General features: G+C 53.9%; 1 protein-coding gene across 1 annotated transcript; it reads right to left on the bottom strand.

The window, feature by feature from the left end:
* Positions 1-177: 177 nt before the first annotated feature.
* Positions 178-1,713, bottom strand: KCNA10 (potassium voltage-gated channel subfamily A member 10). Its single transcript, XM_039251123.1, has one exon. It carries the CDS (start codon positions 1,711-1,713, stop codon positions 178-180), a length of 1,536 nt encoding a protein of 511 aa, XP_039107054.1.
* Positions 1,714-15,700: the final 13,987 nt, after the last annotated feature.

The following is a 15,700-nucleotide window of genomic DNA, read 5'->3' as shown; positions in this document are numbered from 1 at the left end:
AAGTCTGGGTTGATTCAAACAGCTTGTAGTCAAAGATGGCCTGCTGTTCACAAAGGATGAACTACAGTCTTTAGGAAAATGGAGAGCAAGAGGCAGGGAGGAGAGAGAAGCTGTGGGGGTGGGGAGGGAGACAAAGAGACACAGGGAGACTCAGGGATCCAAGGGACCCTGGGCAGGTCACTTCCTGGACCTCTCCGTGGAGCAGCCACCATTGGTCTTGCTAAGAGAGTCTGTACTGCCCATTCTTGAGCCCACACTGTTGAGGATTTTGTCGATCTCACCTGGGATGTTTTGCTTCTCCTCATTCTCAGTCTCCCGATGGTAGAAGTAGTTAAAGTTGGAGACAATGACGGGCACAGGGAGGGCAATGGTGAGGACCCCCGCGATGGCGCACAGAGTGCCCACAATCTTTCCCCCGGGGGTGGTCGGGCACATGTCACCATAGCCCACAGTTGTCATGGTGACCACTGCCCACCAGAAGCCATCAGGAATGCTAGAGAAGTGGGACTCTGGCTCATCCACCTCGGCAAAGTAGACGGCGCTGGAGAAGAGGATGACCCCAATGAAGAGGAAGAAGATGAGCAAGCCCAGCTCCCGCATGGAAGCCTTCAGCGTCTGGCCCAGGATCTGCAGTCCCTTGGAGTGCCGGGAGAGCTTGAAGATGCGGAAGACGCGCACCAGCCGGATGATCCTCAGGATGGCCAGGGACATGTTCTGCTGGGTGCTGGGCTCTGTCTCCTGGACCAGCTCCGTGATGAGGGCCGCAAAGTAGGGGATGATGGAGATGATGTCGATGATGTTCATGATGTTCCTGAAGAAGTCGGTCTTGCTGGGGCAGACCACGAAGCGGAGCACCAGTTCAAAGGTGAACCACATGATGCAGGTAGACTCTACCATGAAGAAGGGGTCAGTGAACATGGTGTGGGAGAGGGCCGCCTTGCTCACGTTGAGGCTGGGGTCTCTCACCATCTTTAGTTCCCTCTCCTCCCGGAACTCCGGTAGCGTTTCCAGGCAGAAGATGGTGATGGAGATGACCACGACCAACACAGAGACGACGGCCACACCCCGGGCGGCGCTAGAGCTCTCAGGGTACTCGAAGAGGAGCCAGAACTGCCGGTGGAAGTCATTGGTGGGGAGCAGTGTCTCGGGATCCTTGATGAAGCCCTCATCTTCCCGGAACTGGTCCATGGCCTCGTTTCCCAGCTCATAGAAGGAGATTTCATCAGCAAAGACGTCGATTGGGACGTTGGCTGGGCGCCGGATTTTCCCGCCCGATTGGTAATAATACAGGATTCCATCAAAACTGGGCCGGTTCCTGTCAAAGAAATACTCATTTCTCATGGAGTCGAAGAACTGCATCCTTTTCTCCCGGTCTCCCAGAAGGGTCTCTGGGAACTGATTGAGAGTTCTGAGTTGGGTCTCGAACCTCAGCCCAGCAATGTTGATGATCACCCGCTGGTTTCCTTCATTCAAGACTGCTGGCTCCGGCCCTGGGGAGTCCACATAATCTCCTGCGAGCTTGGAGAAGGCCGTTTCGTGGCTGCTGCTGTCACCAATGAGGATCTTCCAGTTGGAGAAGGGGCTGCTCCCAGGCCGGCCTTTTGGGCTGGTTGGGTCAAAGTCTGTGGCATAGCCTGGCTCTTCCTGGATTTCATCGGAGTTGTCAAAATTGACCAGAGCAACCTCCATTTCTTTCCAGCCACACACATCCATCCTAGGGGAGTCAGGAGAGTAGCATGAAGACCGTCAGTGTTCCCTGCCTGCCGCAAGCTGTGGAGAGGAAGAAGGTCATCACGCAGGAGCCAGGATCGGCTACCCTGGGCCCCGGATCATTGTGGTAAGGCACACCCATGGGTTAATAATGACATTTTTAGCTTGGGAAGGAACCACGTGGCTGCTTGAAACGTGAGTGGCCTTGAGAGCTACTCACACCCCCTGAGCTTGCACACACTAACCACTAGATGAAATTGCAAAGGAGCCTGGCCGAGAGGGGAAGACGTCCTCCAGCCAGAGATGGTCTCCATATACGACGGCAGAGAAAGGCCATCGTGAAAGAGGAAGTCAACGTTTCTTAATGACAAAGTAGATAAATTTATGTCTTGATGTCCGTCAGTTCCCCCAACACTTTTCCCTGCCACCTGAGCCAGCTTCTTTCTCTCATGTGTCACACATTCCTCCTTACCTCTACCACCCCCTCCGGGGCCAAGTGCTGGGGCGAGTGGGCGCAAGAGCCCAGATGATTCTGCTGCGAAGGGAGAACGAGAGCACAGAGGTGGGTGGGCAGTGGACGGACCCTCTGCAGTAGTGCAAGCCCTCTGGGCCCGAGCCCCTCCTCTGTAAGTCACTGCCAGGGCTGTTTGGAGACTACATTAAATAAGACGGTATATGTAAAATGCTCTATCTGGTGGAAAGAGCATTAAATTGTAGCCATTATTTTGGCCAACTTCTTCACATGGTAGGAACTTTATTTATTTTTTTAAAAATATTTTTATTTATTTCTAGGAAAGAGAGAGAGAGAGAGAGAGAGACAGCGCGAGCAGGGGAGGGTCAGGAGAGAGGGAGACACAGACTCCGAAATAGGCTCCAGGCTCCGAGCTGGCAGTCAGCACAGAGCCTGACGCAGGGCTCGAACCCACGAACCGCGAGATCATGACCCAAGCAAAAGTCGGACGCTTAACCGACTAAGCCCCCCAGGCGCCCCTACATGGTAGGAACTTTAGAAGCCAACAACCATTGGTATTTTTTGGACATACATTTCTGATGTTTATGGGGAATGATTTTCTTTGGAAAAATCATTTTAGGCAGGTGGGAAGTAGGTGTGTGTGTGTGTGTGTGTGTGTGTGCGCATGCTCTCATGCAGTTGGGGCAGGGTTAAGAAGAGTGTGCCCAGTGGGCTTGGGTATGTACAAACACAGACTAGGTTTCCTTCTGCGGGTCCACTCAGGCTTCAGTTTCAACTCAAGGACACAGGCCACGAAGATGGAGTATAGGTGGAAGAGATGTAAAATCATGGCAGTCAGAACCTTGGAGTTTCATATATAAGGATATACCTTGAAGTATACAGTGTTCTAGCCTTTTCAAAATAATTCCACACTTGCTTGTCTCACTAAACTCCAATAACTGTGTGCATTTGGAAAATGTTGTTTCCATTTTACAGATGGGAAAACCAGGTCACAGGGACCAAGTGGTCTTTCCAAGATCATTCTAGGGGTACAGATCCCTGAGCCGAGCCTGCCTCCTGGCCCAGGGCCTTTTCTGCTAGACCACAGGACCCGTGCGTGGAAGTGGAGGCCTTGTGGGGACCTGCGGGTGGGGCCGCGGAAGTGGGGGTGCTCCGAGCCCCGTCAGTCCCATGCCCTCTTTTCTCAGATCAACTGTGGAGCTCAGGTCTGGATGGCCGGGCCTAGTGGGGCCCCTGCCCTACATTTTAGGGGTGTGTGGCCTCTGAAAGCTGCCTGGTTTCACTGAGATGCCGCCTGCTTGGCTGTGGAGTGGGGAAGGGTGTGCCTGCCACCAAGCATGTCCAACGCTGGCCCTTGGCGACAGGTGTTGGCTCTTGCTGAGCACTGGGGTGAGTAAGGGCAGGATGGAGCAGTGGGTAGGAGCTCTGAGCCGGGAACAGTCGACGTGAGCTGGAGCCCTGACTCTGTGCACAGTAAGCCCTGGAGAAATGTTAGCTCTTCCTTCATGGTGACCCATATGACCAGTTAGGGGGTGTGTCCCGGGCCACTCAGCGAGGGAGACTTGTGACATCAGAGCTGTAGTTTTTTCTCCTTTGGGGTCCTGGCCCTGGGAGTGACCCTGCTTTTCTCCTTCTGGGTGTGAATTCCATCCCCCATTCTCCAGACTGAGAGGATGGGGTACCATCCGGGGCCTCTGGGGCAAGGCCTTGGGAACCACTTCTGAGTGGCTGGTGGGGAGCCCTTATTAGGAACCTTCTCTGGAGGCCAGAGGCAGAAAGCATGTGGGGATTAGGGAGAGCTCCTTGGCCAAATAATTAACTTCCTCTCCTGAGCGCCATGCCATTTGCCTTCTTCCTCCTCCTGATCTCCATTCCCAGCTCATAACGGCAGATGGGAAGGTAGCTGAAGAGGGTCGGTGGTGTGGCAGGTGGGAGGACATTGCCAAGTTCAAACAATGTATTCTGTGGTCTACAGAAGCGTGCTCTACATCTGTGCATGGGCGCCATTCAGATTAGTAAATGATGATTATAGACATGGGGAAAAGAGAACTGGTCTTGGGGACAAGAGTCCTGACTTGACGCTCTGCCCTCTCACTTAGGAGTTGTGAATTTTTGTGCCAATCACGGGATTTTTATGCACCTCAGTTTTCTAATCTGTAAAATGGGAAAAATAATGGTAACTCTCACTTCAGAGATTATACTGACTAAAGAAGATAACAACAGTAAGCGCACTTAGTAAATTGTAAATTATTACAAAATTGTGACTAATTACCCTCCCCATTTCCCTTCCTCTGGCTCCAGCTCCACAAAGAAACACAATGTAACACAGGTGCAGGCAGAAAGCCTGTTTTTGTGGCCTCACACTGACCCAGGAGGAATTCTCAGCTGTCTTCCTGATCCTCTCCACCCCACCCTGCCTCTATGTCTTTGTCCCTGGTTTGCTCCTGCCTGGCACACCTCTCCTCCTGGCTCACAGGGGACCGTGCAGGTCCCACCCTGTCTGAGGAGCCCGCTCTGGCCAGGCCAGCTCGGAGAGCCCTCCCCTTCCCCTGAGCTCCCATCCTCCGCCTGGATCACGCACGTTCACGTTCACACTGGAAGTGCTGCCTCCTGCAGGGTCGGCCTTAGCCCTGAAGCTCTGGCGTTCGCTTGCAGAGTGCAGGATAGTACCTACTAGTTTTCCTTCTGCTCTACATGATACTGGAGGACAGAACATCACCTCTGATGATCTCTGTCTGCATCACCCCATTGTCCCGCTCAAAGTGGCAGATAGGAAGATGGTTAACGAGCATCAGGGTGGTGAAGAAAGTGGTGGGGCAGCGCCCAGTTCACAGTTTTCTGTGGATGTGCAGTGATTATTTGTTAAGCCGATGGATGGATGAATGAATGAATGAATGAATGAACGAAGTGCAATCCCATGAGGGTAGGGGCTGTGTCTGCTTTGTGCACCATTATGGTTCTGACATCCAGCCCAGGGCTTAGCCCACCCAAATGCCCAGTTAATCTCTGGTGAATGAATGAATGAGCCATGAGTGAACCGAGTGCTGCAGACAGCGTATCAGGCTCAGAGCCAGGACACCTGCAATACCTCTGCTGCTTTATGATTGCTGACTACCTACGTTTCCTCATCAAGGCTCCATTTTTTTCATCAGTAATAGGAAAATATGCTGAATCAAAGAAGCCAGATTAAAAAAAAGGTACATATAGAACAACTCTGTTTATGCACAATTCTAGAAACTGCTAACTAAACTAGAATGTCAGAAAGCAGATCAGCAGTTGCCTGGGGCTGGGGACAGGGAGGGAAAAGGAGGGACTGCCAAGGGGCCAAGAGAACTCTTTTAGAGGTGATAGTGATGTTTATCTCGACTGTGGTGAAGTTTTCACAGGTGTATACATATGGCCAAACCCATCAACTTGCACAGTTTAATCTAGTATGCATCATCTCAATGAATACGTTAAAAAAAGAAAAGGCAAACAAGTAAAAAAAAAAAAAAACCTAAAGCCCAAACCCCAGGAAATAAAAATGCATGATCTGCCAGGTTTTCGTAAGGATCAAAGGAGGTGTAGGGATGCTTTGTAGAACTGCATGGGTCATGTGGAAGGAGCAGGTTACTCTTACATAGTGCTGAGCACAGTGCCACACCGTGCCCACTCATGCTGCGAGGGCTCCGCAGATTGTTTAGGAGGAGTGAATGCACCCGAGGGGCAGGGCGGAGTGTGGCTCCCAGGGGCCACCCGGCAGGCTGCACCCCTGCAGAGCAGACAGCAGGGAGGCCACCCTCTCTCAGAAGTGTGTACAGCATCAAGGCAGCCCCTGGCCCTGGCATGCCGACTGCCCTCTGCTTAGTGCTGGGCATTCTGCCTGTTTGGTGGCGGGAGAGAAGCTGCACCGGGGAGTAGCTGCTCCTCTGCCGAGGTTGCTCTCTGCTTCCAACAGGGCGGTGCAGTGACCACTGCATGGGAGCCATGATGGCAGCTGGTTCTGCCCCCTGAGCCTCCCTCCTCCACCCCACACAGGACCCTGGAGGTGGGGGGGAGACAGACCTTATGGGTGGGGTGAGGGTGGAGCTGCGGGGCAGGGAGATTTGGGGGCTGGGCAGGTCTTTGATGGCTTTCTCTGAGCCTCACGTCTGTTCATCTGTCCAGCGTTCTAAGGCTTCGATAGAATTAGCAGAATTCAGGGTTGAGCTCTCACCCATAGCTGAAGTGACTGTCATATTCAAGAGTCTTTTACGGTGTCATCTCTGTGCTTGCCTGGCACCGTGCCGAGATCATGCACTGGATTAGAGCGGCACCTCCACCTCCCCACCCCCTGCGCCCTGCCGGTCCCCGGACAAACTTGTGCGTCCCCCATGCAGGCCACTCTCTGCTCCTGTCCTGCCACCTGCGTGCCGCACTGCTACCTTCACCTGAAGGTGGAGCTCTCCCTGAGGGGGCCTGGTGATGGTCCTCTCGTCCTCCTGAGAAGTCCCCGACAAGGTTTTGGCACACCATTATTTGATCCACGAGCTTTGTCCTCTTTGGGTCCCTCAGTATCATCGTACATGGGGGCAGGCGGGGCCAGTGCACCTTACACCCTCCAGAGTCTTCTGACCTTTGCTAGTTCCCCTTCCCCCAGAGCCAGACAGGCCTGCGTGTGAGTCCTAACTCTGCACTCACACACAGCCTTGGGCAAATCACTGCCTCTGCCAATTCTACTTTCTTGCCCTCAGCATGGATCTAATCATACCTTCCCGCCCCCCGGGTACTTGGGCCAAGCAAGAGATAATGTATGCTGTGAGTGGCACCATGTTCCTAGGTGGAAGCCACTGTCATTTCGGGCTGTCTTTGGAAAGCCTTCTCTGGCCACCGGGTGTAGACCACAGTAACCCCAGCTGCCTCCCTGTGCTCCTAGCGTCCGCTGTTTGTACCCGGACTGCGGATATGGCTTGGTGGTGCTGATGGGCTCTTTCCTGACCAGACTGGGCGCTTCCAGCAGGTGGAGCCTGGCGGGGGCTGAGCCCAGCCCCTCTCCCAGAGCAGATGTTCTGAAGACATCTGTGGGAGTGCTGGGCTGTGGGCTCCCAAGGTCACAGAGTGATGAGAGCAGTCCTGTCCTGAGCCCCTTCCATGACCTTTCCCCATCAGTCGTCCTTGGTTGCTTAGCAACCCCAGCACCTCCTACCCATCCAGGTGAGGTGGTGGCCTCTGAGTCAGAGCCTGGTTGAAAGAAGCCATCACATAAAGACAACCTTGTGCGCTGTAACACAGGGCCCAGAAAGCCCCAGTGACAGGGGATGCAGGGCTGCGTAGTTGAGCTCAGATGTCACAGGGGTGGCAGTGGGTAGGGGGATGGGCCTGGCACAGGGGCTCCCAACGCCTGTTGCTGAGTGAATGATGGGACATGGAAGAAGGTGGGGGTGGGGGAGGGGAAGGGCGACCTTAGCGCTGCTCTTGGTTGGTCAGAAGAGGGCGTCGTTGTCCTGAGGGAAGGAGTCCCTGGTCCCATGGTGTAAATCTCCACAGCGCCCCAGCCTTCCACTCTGGGGCCGCCTCCCTTCCCCTCAGCCTGGGTCTTGCCCATTGTTTCTCCAGGGTGGCTCTCGCTGACCCTCTTCCGGGTCTCTGCCCTGCCCACAGTCTGCGCCCCATGTCTTCCCTTCCCCGCCCCCCCCCCCCGAACCATTGGCCCAGCCTCAGTCAGGGGCCCGAGAAGTATGGCTGGGTTCCTGTCCACCTCACCAGGGGTGAGCATTATGGTGCCCCACGCTTTGAGAGCCTTGGTTTCCCCAGCCGGCGAATAGTCTGATGGAGTTTTCGCCGGAAATGCTGGCTCAGCTGCCACTGCGGTTCTGCTGTCCCTGTGGGGAGTTACGCCAGGACCTGGGCCTCACAGCCTTCCTGAGCGGAAGGCAGAGGGCAGAGATGGATGTCTTGGAGGCATCAGAGGGGTGGAACTTGAAGCCAGGAGTGGGGTCCTTCCAGGACACCTGAACTTGGGAAAGCGAAGACAGTCAGCAGGCTGGGGGTGGAGTCCCAGGGAGTCAGCTTCCCAGGGAGCCTGAGGCAGGCATTCCATCCTAGAGAAGAGCCCAGGCTCTGGGAGAGACGGGAGAGCCAGCTGCCAGTCCTGTCTGTGTGACCGGGACAAGTGGCCTTACCGGTCTCATGAGTGTGTTGTGAGGAAGTGGTAGCACCCTGAAAGCATGTGGCATGCAGTAGGCGCTCAGTGAATGCCGGCAGCTAGTGTCAGTGGGGCCATGGGTCAGGGATGGGGGTGGGACGGCCATTTTTCCTTTCCCTCTTCTGGTGCTGGCACAACGTCGATGGGCCCTTTCAGAGGCTGGCGGTGCTGGGGCGAGCATCCTGGTCAGGGAGGGGGAGGCCTGGGGACAGGCAGAGGCTGGGTGCGACGTGTATGGCCTGGACTCCAAGCCCCTGTGCCTATGGTGAAGCTGCTTCCTCCCGTCCCCTCCAGTCCCCTATTAGCCAAACGCTTCCGCACAGGATTTCAGCCTCACGATGCAGGTGGGATTATTATCTCCACTTAGCAAATGGGGGACCTGAGGTCTAGAAAGGTGTATGCCTGCACAAAGGTCCTCTGGCCATTCAGTGGTGATCAAAGCTAAGTTCTCTAGTTCCAAAACCAACACGCTTCCCTGTGTCTCATAGCCTAGCAAGAGCACACACCCTGGCGTGTGTGGCTTATGCTCACACAGCCAGGGACTGTGCCTGGGACAAACACACACACATACACACACACGAGTATACACATGGCCACACATGCACTGCTACACAGAGTCGGTCACAGACACAGACTTCCTACACATAAAATTGCCCAGACACCCAAACACCTAGATAGACATGTACTCATGTGCAAATACTCAGAGACACATGAGCAGGCTCCTGTGCACAAACTTGCAGCCCCAGAAACAGTCTACACCCACAGACGTTTCTGTTCCAGGGAGCCCCCTGATACCCCCTCTCCCACTGAGTCTGGCTGCCCCTTGCAACAGGAGGATGTCGTGTTACTTGGAGCAGCCAAAGGAAGACAGGGAGGGCTGGAGGGGGCTCGGGAAGCTGGTCACATGGAGCTCTTCCCTGCTAGGGTGGAGTGGGCACGGTGTAGGCCGTCTGTCTCTCTCCCAGCGGGGACTGCTCAAAGACAGGGCTGTCTTCCTAAAGAGGCACAATGATATGGGCATGAGCTCTTTCACTTAAACCTGAGAAGCGGCAACGCTGAAAAGAATGATCACAGGATAATTCATTCCAGCAAGAATATAAGGGCTTACGATTTAACTGCTATTAACCATAGAGACCGGAACAGCTCCTGCCCCAACATGGGGGGAAATACTTTTGCTCTGGAAGTCAGCTGGGAGGCAAGACTTCCGGAGCTCTTGATTTTATGCACCGTCGGGGCCCCCACATTGCCTTCCTGTTTGTCCGGGAGAGAAGGATGCATCTGTTGCTGATGGTAACAGGTGCGGTTTCCAGGTACCAGGAGAGATGGCACCGAAGTTTTGGGCCCGGGAGGCTTCCTGAAGTTTCTGCCTATGTATGGTGTTGTTGGGGGGGGGGGGTTCTTTGTGATGCTGCCTCTGCTGGAGTCTGCCACTGACATACCCTTTGGGTTTGGAGAAATGGCAAGCACATCATGGCTTTGGGCTGGCTCTGTCCAGAGCCCTGGGGGTCCACAGGTCCCTGGGAGGGGAGCAGCCAGGAAGTAACACTATAGAGAGCCGAGACCGAGGCCAGACGCTCTCCACACACTCACACCGTGATGCCCTGTCCTTAGATCCCTGTCCCAGCCTGTCATTCTGCCTCCGGTTGTAGGGACTTGGAAGGAGGCGCCACTGAGCTCAATTGCGGGGTGTGGGCGGGGGAGGCCAGATAAAGAATGGCACACTGGTAAAACTTGTTCTCCCCTCCAAAAAAAAGGTGGATTTTGTTTTCAGACCAAATAGGGCACACTTCTGATTATCCCTCTGCCGACAGCCTTGCCCTTGGCCACCAGTTTCCACGAGGCCAGTTTGGTAGCTGGAAGGAGCAGGGTTCGCAGAGTCAGTAGACCTGGCTCGAGTCTGCCCTTACCTCTCATCAGCGGTGCACCTATAGGGAGTCACGTTAGCTTCCTCAGTTTTATTCCATTATCTTTAAAATGGGCATAAGAGCCTCTGCCCTGCCCACCCACCTCTACGCTTCCTACGGCAGCGGCTTGTATTGATTGAGTGTGTGTGAAGCGTGTGGGAGATACTCGAGGTCAGAATGCTCGTGAAGACAGGCAGGATGGAGACTTCCAGGCCAGGGCCAGGGCTGCCCACCTGAGGGAGAGTGTTTCAGACCACGCTACCCCCTAAGTCTTGGGTGGCACCTCACCTTTGTCAGCTCTACTGTCTCTAAACTATTTTCACATTCAGGTTTCCATTTGAGCTTCACAACAGACCCAGGAGACGGGCAGGACTCTAGTAGTGTCTCCCTTTTACAGATGAGGAGACTGAGGCCTAGAGAGGTAAAGGTAGCAAGTGGCATTGCAGGGACTCAAGCCTCCTTGGTCTGATTTTAGGCCTAAAGCTCACCCCATGCTGCTAGGCAGGGCCACTCAAGGCGAGGGACGTGCTCCCTCCTCTTCCTCGATTTTCTCAATGATACATCGTAGCTCATCATTGCTGGATTCACCTATACCTGCCTCGTCCCCTCCCCGCACCCTCACAGCATCTCCCAGAAGGCAGTGTAGCACCATGCTTACAAGCGCGAACTCAGTTTCTTCATCTGTAAAATGGGGAGACTCCCTAGATCATAGGGCTGTCCAGATGCTTACGGGAGTGAATGTATGTCAGACACTGAGAACAGCACCGGGCACGCAGCAAGTGCCCCATAAAGTTGGTGATGTGGTGTTGGCGAGCCTGGGCCTGGCTGCGCTAGCTGCCTTGCCTTGGCCTGGTTTAGAGAGCATAAGCAGGCCTTCCTTTGGCGTCCCCGGGATTGTCTGAGCTCACACTGTCTTTTCCTTCCCCCAGTGTGTGCCCTAGTCTGGCTCCTTGTTCAGATAAAGGCCTTCTCCCCAGCCTTCACGTCCCACGAGTTTCCAAATCCTGGTGATCACATGAGGTCCCACCCTCCTGCCCCTGTGCTCCCCTCCTCTCCTGCTGCCAGCCTGTTCAGGCCTCACCTCTTGCCCGGATGGCTGCTTCCCCTGCACTTCCTGTCTGCCCCCTCCCCCAGCCCCACATGGTTAGCAGGGGCCTCCTTCTCACAGGTGGATCCAATCACCCCAGGATCAGGCCTCCCGTGGATTCCTTCACACCCGCCTGAAAGCTCCCCCCTCCACTCCACCTGGCATACATCTGCGTGTGCCTTTTTTTTCCTCCCAGGCTGTGGGGGGACCCCAGCCTCATCTAGTCTCTGCAGCCAGTTCAGGGGTCTGTGATACATGTGGTATCCTTCAGGGAACTGGATGGGATTGCGCGGCGGGGAGCAGCACGGCCCCTTTCCATCTGCCAGGCAGCCGCCACACCTTCTCCCTTGCCCTCCTCTAACTGCCCAGGAGGCCCGGGGTGGTGGTGGCGATGAGCAGGTCCTGTGACTGTGTGTGGACAGTGAACAACAAAATGCCAGATGCCGGCCTCTCCTTTTTGCGAGCATCCCCAACCTTAGGTTGTTTTCTTGGGATCACCTCCCTGAAGAGCCACCCCATAGCTATGTTTTAGGATGTAGCAAGCTGTGTGAACTTGGGCAAGCTGTTTAACCTCTCTGTGCGTCAGTTCCCAGATCTGTAAAGCAGGATACTAACAGTGCCTACAGAGAGATTTAGGGGAAGAACTGATACCCTCGTATCACCCCAATACCTAGTGTGTTGCCCTGCACATAGAAGAAACTCTGTATTTGTTGAATAATTCATTGACTGACACACAAAAGCATGAGCTAATGAAATAGAGCACTTATGGTGGAATTGCAGACATCTGCCTCTGTGGGATGGGGTGGGGTGTGGAAGGTGCCCATGTGCCTGACAAAATACCACAGAGGCCATTGTCTATTCTCCTGACTAAAGCGGGGCATTGAGCAGTGAGGCTCTGGGGCCTCCTTAAACCTCAGGAAGGTTCTAGAATTTCTGGAGCAGACATGGGCATGGTGGGTGGAGACCTGGGGACAACTATGCCTTCTGGTACAAAGAGAAGGGCTCAGCTTAGTTGGGGGGCTGAAATTGGTATTCTTGGAAGGCTCCAAGCGGATTGAACTGGGAATGTAGACTATGAGAATAATGTGTCTCTGAGAGCATGCTGGGAAAGAAGCCGATCTGGGTAGCCCATGCTGGCTGCCATGCATGCAATTGAATTTCCCCAGAATGCTTCTGGAACTCTAGGAGAAGGAAGCCTGGGGCCCTTTGATATGGCGGTTAAGATCCCGTTGCAGAGATTGAAGTGTGGGTAAGAGGGGGAAATATGGCTAAGAACTCACCAGCAGTAGCAACAGAGAAGGTGCTTCTTGTTTTGGCCTGCGTGTGCCCTGGGCACTCCGGCTTGGTCAGCTCTCCATGGCTCAGGGCATCTACTGGTCTCAAGGCAGACAGGACGACTGGCAGGAAGGAGGCTGCCGGATTGACGCCCGGGACGCAGAAATCCTATCCTTCCATGAAACAGGATCGCCCTTGCTCTGTCTTTCTCTGGAGGAAGCTTGAGAGAGAGGATCCGTCAGGGTCGGTGGGCAGGGTGAAGGTACAGGGCACCGGTGGTGACCCGGGCAAAGTGAACTCAGAAAGGATGACCCTCCACCTTCATGGCCAACGGTGCACAGATCAGATGCCGTCCGGGATGCTGAGTTACTTGCTGGCTTGGGGCATTTCTGTAAAGCCAGTGATAACATGTAGGCACAGAGGGTGGCGGCGGGTGGCATTGTTACCCCCAGCTTGTAGGACACCTTGCCCATAAATGGGTGACAAAGTCAGGCATTGTTTTGCTGGGGTCCTTAGTGACTCCTGGCATTGAGGTTCTTATGTGAGGTTTCCCCCCAATGTACTTGTGAGAAGGGCCATGGTGTACAGCTGGGGGCTTGCTTTGGGCCCGTTGGATCTGGGGGCTGGAATAACCTTGACCCTACTAGCTGGAGAAGGGTCCTTTCTCCAACCCCAATTAGAATCCCTTCAGGCTCCCTGGGAAAGCTCTGGCCTGGGGGAGAGAGGACCCCTTGCCCTGGCAGCCTGGCAAGGAAGAGGGAACTTCCCCAGCTCCCTGTCCCTGCCATACTGACGGGCTTTATTTGGGTAACAGCAAGATGGAGAGGCAGAGAGGTAGAAGGAGGCTGAGCTGGTGTTAGAAGACTTGGTGTTGAGCTCTACATTTACTAGCTGGCCACCTTGAGCATCTCCCTTAATCTCCCTGAGGGAACCCCACGTGATAGTTTTGCACATAGGCTCTGCAGCCAATTGCCTGGGTCCAAAACCCAGGCTCAGCTACTAGCTGTGTGACCTTGGGCAAATGATCTAACCTCCCTGAGCCTCCATTTCCTCATCTATAAAACGGGGATGGGAAGAATAGTACATCCATCACAGTGTTGCTGTAAGATTTAACTGTTCATATGTACAAAACAGATCGATGTCTGCCATGGTGAAAGTGCCTATGGAGATTGTGGTTTGGCTTTCAGGGATCCGTGGATGCACAGTGTACCTTTACTCCGCAGGAGGCTCTGCTGTGGAGACATCTCGGGATAACAGATCTTTTGCTGCTCCTCGTGGTGGGGGCTGCCTCATTTTCCTACGTACGAAGCACGGAGCAGCCCAGTGCTTTGTGGGTTTCCATCTTGAAGAGGAGCTGATGCCCCACAGAGCCTGGTGACCTACCCGTTCCTTGAGTCAGGGTCTGAGTTCTGGCTCAGGAAGTGTTTGTGGCCCAGCCTGAACGCGCTGGCCCCACCACAGCTCAGCTCCCTGGGACAGGCAACACGGCCAACACAAAGGCCGTTCTCATCAATAGCTAATGAGCCCATCAATAAAGGATGCCCTGTCAGCAATGTCCTCCCGCTCCCTCAGCCTTTCTCTTCCTTCAGAGTTCAGCTTCCCCTTCAGGCTTGCTCAGTTGGCCTTGTCCTGAGGGTCCCCGAGGGTATGGGATGCAGGATGGCTGGCATTTATCCCGCCTCCCAGAGGGCGGCCAGCTGTGCCCAGGACTGCTCCAGGTCACCCCATTCTCCCACGGACCGGTCCTGGGATTCTGTGCTGCCCCTGGGGAGTAAGTCCATGGTCGGGCTGGGAGCAGGAGACGGAGGGAGGGACAGGGAGTGGGCTGAGATGGACTGCTCATGGTTCTGCCTGGGGAGTTAATATCGGTCAGATCCATCATCCGAAAGCGGTGAGTGTGGTCGAGTATCTTAGCACGTGTGATTGAGCCAGGACTAGGGGCGAGAGGTTTCTCCTGGGCCAGATGAGTCAGACGGGCCAACAGTCATTTATTCACGTTGAGGACACCAGCCTTGGTTGTGCCCCCATGTGCCTAGCACCCAGCCAGGAGCTGGGCCAGAGAGCGGGGTCCATGGGTGTGGCTGAAGCTGTGTCTATGACAGAATCTTGCAATTTGCCACCTCTTCCCTGGTTTTTAGAAACAGTTTTATTTAGGGGCGTCTGGGTGGCTCAGTCAGTTAAGTGTACGACTCTTGATTTCGGCTCAGGTCATGATCTCATGGTGTGTGAGTTTGAGACCTGCATCGGGCTCTGTGCTGACAGTCAGGAGCCTGCTTGGGATTCTCTGTCTCCCCTCTCTCTCTACTCCCTACTCCACTTGCCCTCTCTCTCAAAATAAATAAATAAACTTAAAAAAATAGCTTTATTTAGATAACTGGCAAACAACAAACTGCACATACTAAAAGCATATAATCTGATAGGTATACATACTAGTATACTCACGAAAACATCACAAACTACCAAGATAGTGAACGTCTCCATCACCCCCAAAAGTTTCTTTGATTTCCTTTGTTATTCCCCTCTCCTTCCCCTCACCCCAGCTCACAATGAACTACAGGTCTGTTTTCTGTCACTGTAGATTAGTTTTATTTTCTAGTGTTACATAAATGGAGCCATACAACATGTACTCTTTTTCTGTCTAGCTCTTTTCACTCAGCAGACTTATTTTAAGATTCATCCGTGTCGGTGCATGTTCATCCTCCCCTTTGTAGTGCTGTGCGTATTCCATCGTGCGGCTATAATGCACAGTGTTTATCCCGTCATTTGTTGATGGACATTTGAGTTGTTTCCAGCTGGGGGCTGTTGCAAATAAGGCTGTTATGAGCATTCATGCCCCCGTTATTGTACAGACTTATGCTTTTGTTTCCTTTGGGTAACGTGGGAGTGGAATGGTCCCTACCAGTCTGATAGAGTTAAATGCCCGGCATCTGCAAACAATCCCAGATTGGCTGAATCTTCCAGAATTTCTCCAGAATACTCCTGGGTTCTGGGAAAGGGTCTTTTTTTTTTTTTTTTTTCTCAAAGAGAGAGCAAGCGGACAAGCATAGGTACCTTGAGGACACACAGAAGAGGCTGGGGGAGAGACGAGA

Source organism: Hyaena hyaena, unplaced genomic scaffold, assembly GCF_003009895.1.
Source record: "Hyaena hyaena isolate Hyena2069 unplaced genomic scaffold, ASM300989v1 scaffold_390, whole genome shotgun sequence".
NCBI classification, from domain to species: domain Eukaryota; kingdom Metazoa; phylum Chordata; class Mammalia; order Carnivora; family Hyaenidae; genus Hyaena; species Hyaena hyaena.
Note: the sequence above shows the minus strand (reverse complement) of the source record. Positions and strands in the feature narration are given on the sequence as shown.